The sequence below is a fragment of the Antrostomus carolinensis genome, unplaced genomic scaffold, assembly GCF_000700745.2.
Source record: "Antrostomus carolinensis isolate BGI_N321 unplaced genomic scaffold, ASM70074v2 scaffold1651, whole genome shotgun sequence".
Lineage (NCBI taxonomy): Eukaryota > Metazoa > Chordata > Aves > Caprimulgiformes > Caprimulgidae > Antrostomus > Antrostomus carolinensis.
In genome coordinates this window covers 3,091-10,225 of record NW_010294584.1, presented here as the reverse complement: position 1 = coordinate 10,225, position 7,135 = coordinate 3,091, and the positions used below count along the sequence as shown (strand labels likewise).

General features: G+C 37.2%; 1 gene segment (V, D, J or C); it reads right to left on the bottom strand.

Moving 5' to 3' along the window:
• Positions 1-1,516: 1,516 nt before the first annotated feature.
• On the bottom strand, positions 1,517-6,458 carry LOC104532438 (T cell receptor delta constant-like). The segment is given in 4 exon segments: positions 1,517-1,632; positions 1,969-2,031; positions 2,733-3,017; positions 6,365-6,458. Coding segments are annotated over 4 exon segments (558 nt in total).
• Between the last annotated feature and the right edge of the window lie 677 nt (positions 6,459-7,135).

The window sequence follows — 7,135 nt, the reverse complement described above, 5'->3', positions numbered from 1 at the left end:
CCTACTGAAGCTTTTAAAATGCCAAAGAGAATCTCCACTTCCCTGTCTAGAAAAGACAAATTCCACTAACAGGAAATCCAGGTTATCAAAGCTATCATTTCTAATCTCACTGGTCATTAGGACAGTTAGATTTCAGCAATCTCCATCCCAAATTCAGAAGAAAAAGCACAGGACAAACCACAGGAATTTGGCTTAGTAAAGCTTTATTTTGGTCACTACTATAGTCACCTAAAATGCATGTGCCATACACTTTGCAGAAGAAATGCAGGTTTAATAAAGAAATGCTTCTACGGTTGAACATTATCTGATTGAAATGAAGGACTTCAGATCCAACACAGGTCTTCTAATCTACACTAGCAAATTATTGCTATTAAAGCTATCTAAAAATATTAAAGCTACAAATAGCATCTACTGTGCCTGAATTCTCTCAGCTGTAATACATCAGTTCTACAGACAGTAATGCAATATGACTGTAAAAGGTGTTTTAAAAGGGTTATATAACTATAGTGAGGTCTGGATTCTGCAAAACAGTTGAAGCAGATTGGATGCTTCTATGCAAAGGCTAGAAAAGTGGAAAGAGCAATTTCTACTTAGCAGGGGGGATCAGGAAAAATGCACTCTCCTCAGTTCACAGAGAAAAAGAAATAGCAAAAGCAGTTACAACTCTTAAAACTAAATAAAATAGCTAGACAGGTTTTAATAATATAAAATGCCTTAAGGGGAAGGTGCTGTGATGTGTTCTGGATGGATGTTGTCAGCAGATTTGACATTGGCTGTTGAACCCTTTGCGCTGCTGGTACACTTTCTCTCCTGCTGTTCTTGTTCTTGGTTGTTCAAGGTTGTTCTTGCCTTGCCTCCCCACTGTCTGGAAGAGCAAAGTGTGTTTTAAATGACATTTAATGCAATTGAGCCTACCTGCCACTGTTGACAGCTATCAGATCAAGACAGGTAGACTCACAAAACTTAGGCTGTACTATCTTTTGTGCCTCTTTGGATAGCTTAATTTAAAAATCCTCCCTCTTCTTCTCCTTTCTCCCACATTTGTGTTTTGGGAACCTTGCTTTTGACTCATTATTTGTCTGGATTTTTCTCCAGATGCTGTGCCCTGCTTTTGAAATTGTCAGTGAAATATTTTTTAGGCACTTCTGGTAATATCTGAGTTGCTCTGACAAAGCAAGTTTGATGCAAAGAAAATCTGGGGACCAGTCACTGAGAACTGAGTTGTGGATGCAGGAAGGGGCTCTTTTCTTTGTGGTTTGGGAGGGAGGGTGCAGGGTTTTTTGGTTGGTTTTTGGGTTGATTTTTGGTTGGGTTTTTTGGCTTGTTTTTTTGTGGGTTTTTGTTGTTGTTGTTGCTGGTTTTGTTTTCTCCAGAAATCTAGAAGAGCTATTTAAAGGAAACAGGAGCAGATGAACAGGTATCTTCTTGTGGGGTCAGAGAAGTACACAAAGACAGGTGGTCACTCCTGGCATGTGCTTCCAGTATTTCTACAGGTCAAGCTATGTGCTTCCTTACCTCAGAAAAGAAACAATTTGATAGTCATGAGTGTATTGAAGGCAATACTTTTTGCAAGCAGGACTCTCAGACCCAACACAGCCATAGACAACATGTTCGCTTTCTCCGTTTTGGTATCTGATTAGTGACAGAGAAAAGATGGGAGAGATCATGATCTAGCAGTGGATATTGTGATATTGTCATAAAGTGGAGAAAAACCCACAGGCAACAGTTTCAGAAAGAAACAGCAGCAAAGGAAAAGATGACAGAGACATATGGCAACAACAGGGGAGGATGATGTCTGTCTAGACTGGATTTTGCATCCTGTTGCTTGTCTGTTGCTAAACTAACTACCTTGAAAAAGCAGGTTGTGTTTTATTAACATGTTGTATTGTGATTATCCTTATATTTACATTTCCATGTATTTGTCTTCAACATAGTAATATAACTTCACAATTTATTTAGGTAACTAACCTTGTGCAGAGGTGTCTGGGGTGTTGCAAACCTCCTCTGTTACTGATTCTTCAGCCTTATTTTCTGTAGCATGATAAAGAAAAGACATAATAAACTATCCAAATTTAAAAAAGAATTAAACAAAAAGTTCATATGACCCCTCCCATAGGAATATGTGGGCAGTGCAGTCTGAGGCTCAGATGATCAGTCACTAATTCTAACATGAATTTGAGGAGAAAATTTCTCCATGCAATTGCAGGAAATAAAAGAATTCCTGAGTTTTTTTTTTTTTACTATTTGAATGAGCTTTATTATGACAAAAACAATCCCCCAAAATATAAAAAGTTATTTAGGAAAAAAGCCACCACACGACCACTTTAACTTTTTGCTGTTTTTAGAAAGGCTATTTCAGGCTGTGCTCTAGGAGGTTTGCTGCTATGTGGTGAAGTATTTAGTCATAAGTAAATGTACATTAAAAAAAAAATTGCATCTTTTTTCCTCAAAAAAAAAAAAAGTAACTCCAAGTTTATAAGTAAATGTACATAAAAAAAAAAATTGCATCTTTTTTCCCCCCCAAAAAAAAAAAAAGTAACTCCAAGTTGTTAAACAGTTAAGAACATTCATTTTAGATGCTTTTAAATATCTTTCAGCTCTAGCTGCTTAAGTGCAGATGTCTTTCCCATTTCTGCTGGTTACCCAGGGCAATGCTTACTAGCAGAAGAAATAGCAAGCACTGGAAGACACTGCCTCCAGAAATAAATTGCAGTTGTACCACAAAAGTGTACCTGGCAATGTTGCGTTGGCTGTAACAGTGCTGTTGTTGAATTGGGCTGTACAGGTCACCTCTGTGCCTTTTGTCACATTGACTACCTTAATAGCATTGTATGCTGCCTCTGATGTCAAAATGGGTGTACTCTGTTCATATACGACCTCATTAGAGGACATCTCCAAGCTGATCTTCTTTGGATAGAACTTCCTTGCCAAACAAGCTGCTTTCCCAGTGGTGCCATCTTCATCCAGTTTCTTTGATTTCATCACAATGACTTCCGGGACAGAAGTTGTTTGATTGTCTGTAAAAAGAGAAAAAACAAGAACAAGAACAAGAAAAAGAAAAAGAACAACAACCACCACATTGTTTGGGTATGATTTGATATTATTGCAAGCTTTCCTGAGTGCTAGGTCACCTAAAGTTCATATATACTCTAACTGTAACTAATTCCTAGCATTATCAATGACTATCTGTCTCTTTTTTGTAGCTATTTCTTGCTACTGTTTCCAAAAGATCAGATCAAAGGCAGAAAGGGTGCATGAGAGTAGGTTTTCTTACAGGAGCTTTAATTCCACAGGATTCTAAGCTTCCTTTTGCCAGTGCTCACACCTATATGTGAATTCTTTATTTTATAGGTAAGAGACCTGCAAATGAGAATTTTTAGGCATGCCACTCCAAGAGTCAAATTATTCTTTCCTAACAATTTAATTCCTAAAAATAACACTTCTATCAAGGACTGTCTGGTATATTCAAGAGACATGAGGGAATAACTGTTTTTCCCTCACATTACCTCCCCTCCCCCAAATCTTCTTCTGATGTGGCTAAAAGGTCTAACCATAGCAAGAGTGGTAGGGCAAAGACAAGCCAGTTTGTTGCTTCACTGTTGTGCAAAGTTACTCCAATGAACGACGTTACTTGCAGAAAAGAAGTAGCGCTGCTGGAGTAGGGGACAAGGTTGATAATTTCAATAACAAATGCTCAGATGTAAGAAGCACATTAGGCCTTGAATTTTGCATGGCATCTGCCTTGCAGTCTCGTCAAGAGAACCCTCAAGTCTAACATTTTGTTCATCACAGGATGTTTTTTCAAGTTCTGTTCAGGAGGCTCTGCTTTTGCTTTCTTTCCCCCAGCACCCACACCCCAATACTGAGGAACTGAGGTGAAAGCCAAGACTTATTAGGATGCCTCAGTAAGTGGATAGACAGGTCCTAAAGAAATTCATCTTGATAGCAGCCAGGACTTGCCCTTGTGGAGCCCAAATTATTTGGCAGCTCCTGAGAAGTGCATTTAGCATGGTTTTTATACTTAAATTGCCTAATTGTATATCAAAAGGTTACGTATAGAAAACCTAAGGTCTAATTAGTGATTTCAAAGGATGAGGGAGTGGTTGCCTGAATTTTAGGAGGAAGAATTTTTTTTTTTTTTTTTCTTAAAAAGGTTTCAATTCAAAAAATAACAACCAGAAAAGGTTAATGCATAAAGAATACCTACTTGGCTCCACGGTCAGTTGGGTCCCCTTTCCAAAAACAAGAGCAGCAGAAGCACACGGTTAGAACATGTAAATCAAAAATGGCTCAATTTATTCTTCCTCCTGCACACATTTCCTTTACAGGTGCTGTAACATGGTTTTGCCAGAGCCTCTTAGTCTTGTGCATTGTTTGTTATCTGAGAAGACCTTTAGAGGCTTTTCACATTTTCTGATCCAGTATTTCCAAACAGCCAGTGTACAACGAGCTGCTTCTCTGGCATAACTTAGCAAGAACAATTGTACATTGTGCAATTGTAGTTAATAAAGCAGAATTATTTATCACATCCCAGAAGCCTTAACTTTGTCCCACTATTTTGCATTACCTCAAAATACAGCCATGAATTTCTACCACTGCTTGTTTTTGGGAGGAGTTTTTATATCACATTCTGGCAGGAGCATTTTATTAGCACAAAAAGTTGTACTTTTTTATTCCTTTAACCTTACAAAGTCATGACAAGAGCTGTATATTCCATAATGTTGTGGGCCTTAATTTTCTTAATGTAAGTTTTATCTAGAAAAACAAAACAAAACAAAAACCTTATCTGTGTTTAAATGAGCTCTCAAGGGGAGAATGTGCCTTGAATAGCCTATAGCAACTTCTAATGAGTGCTTTCTGTGTCGTTTTGTTTTCAGGGATTCTCAGAAGATTCAGGTACATCTGTTCTTAGCATCTTAAAATGCATATTAGTATCTCCCAAAGAAATCTAAATTTAGGAACAAAAGGGTCAGGTTCCTCAAATTCTGGAAATTTTGACTTCAATTTATTAACTATTTCAACAGACACTGAGTGACTTGGATGCTTAAGGCCTATTATCTTTTACTATCAAACATAATCCTAAAGTCTGCGCATCTTTGAAAATTTCATCCTATCCTTAGCTAGAAAAAATCATTGAACAGCATCGGAACTTCACTCAACTAAATTTTCATGTAATTTTGTATTAAGATGTCAGAGAGGATAGATAAGCAGGAAAAACAGAAAAAAAAAATATGTAAAGCATTTCAAGGTAGAGCAGAAAAAAAGGCTAATACCTTTTTTTTTTTTTTTTTTTTTTTTTTGTCAAATGAATTGTTCTTTAACCCAAATTGTGTGAAACTCAGTGAGGATGTTTTTGAAATTTGAGTAATGTACTGTAAGGATTTCCTTAAACCGAGAATGCCTTGTTGCAGTCAGTGAGCCACATGCTACTTTCAGCTGATTAGAAACAAATCTTTTCTTGTCAGCAGAAGAACCAACACACTCAACTTCTTTTAAAAAGCCCATAGATTATTTATGTGAGAAATAAGAATATCATATCAGCAATTCTTTAAATGTCTGAAATGGCAATATCCTTGCTCACCTTTCCACCTGCCGGCTCTTAGATTGTGTTTTGTTGGTTGCTTTTTCCTGATGAATTCTAGTGTTTTCTATGGGATATTTTACCTCTTTTTTTTCTTTTCTTTTCTTTTTTTTTTTTTTATTTGACAAATGCCATCTTCAATTCAATGTTGATAGTTGTCAAAATAATGGAAAATGGCAGGTTTTTTTAGGTCCTACATTTACAAGCCTAAGCAACTTGGTAGTCAGTTTTCATTCATTCTAAGTGGTCTTTGATATGAGGCAGCTGTGAAAATTTAAGGCCAAGGATATTTAACGTCCTTCCTCCTCTGTCTCCATGCCAGTGGAATTACTTACCTGGTGACACTATGAGTGTGGTGCCAGTGTCAAAAACTGCTAAAGATCTGTCTCAAAGCTTCTCTCCACTGTCAGCTCCTCACTGAGCTGTCCCTTCCTGCTCAGAATGCGACAGTGAAAATCCACTGGAGGATAGGACACTTCACAGCACATTTGGGCCAGAGTGCTATCCAGACTGGGAATAAGTTATAACATGTTAAAGTTAAGTAGTGCACACCAGGTGTTTGGGGATCATCAAGTACTGTTGATATACAGAGGTAGCCGTTATTCCTTTAAAATCTTCCTGAACAGATACAGCCCGAGGATTCAGCTTGAAACTCTGGCTGGAGAGAGTGTATCATAGGGATTATTGCAGAAGAAAATTCCTATAGTGAACCCAAACCATCAGAATCCTTTGTCCTCCCTTTAATTTTAACATGATTTTTAGAAATAAAATAATTATACTTACTTGGTTCAACTGTGAGAGTGGTCCCATTTCCAAATATAAGTTTATCTGTCCTCACACTGCTAATACTTAGTGCAATAAATGACTCTTTCCACATGGTATTCAAAATTGTTGTAAAAACAGCAGATGAAAAGCCAGATATTTGTCCTAATTACCTCTGTGTGCAAGCCCATTAGGGTATCCAGAGCCACATTTTCTTCCAAAACTGGATGGAGAAAACCAGTAATTGAATAGTTCAATGATATCAAATAGCTTGATTAAATACAGAATTTCCAAGTTGTCCTTTTCTTCCATCTTTTAAAAACCCTTTGAATTCTACTTTTCCAGGACAAATAGAAATATGAAAAGAATGCTGTGTTTGTCTCCTTAATAATTTTGGTCACCCATTTCCTTTCTTCTCCGAAGTATGTTGCCTTTTTTCCATCTTTGGGTTTTTGTACAGGGCCCTATGATGTTTATATCACCGTGTCACTCCAGCCCCCAGGCACAGTGATACAATCCATTACAAAAACTGCCTCTTCCTTTTCACTACACAGCATTTTGGATTATACAGGCAGTCACATGACTTGTTGAGTGGTTTCTGTCCCAACATACCACAAAAGAAACATGATATAGCTTTCAAAGAACAGTCTAAAATAAGACCAAAATATTGAATTATAAGTGAAAATTTTTGAATTATAAAACAACACTGAAAAGTCATAGAATCATAGAATGGTTTGGATTGGAAGGGACCTTAAAGATCATCTAGTTCCAACCCCCCTGCCATCAGCAGGG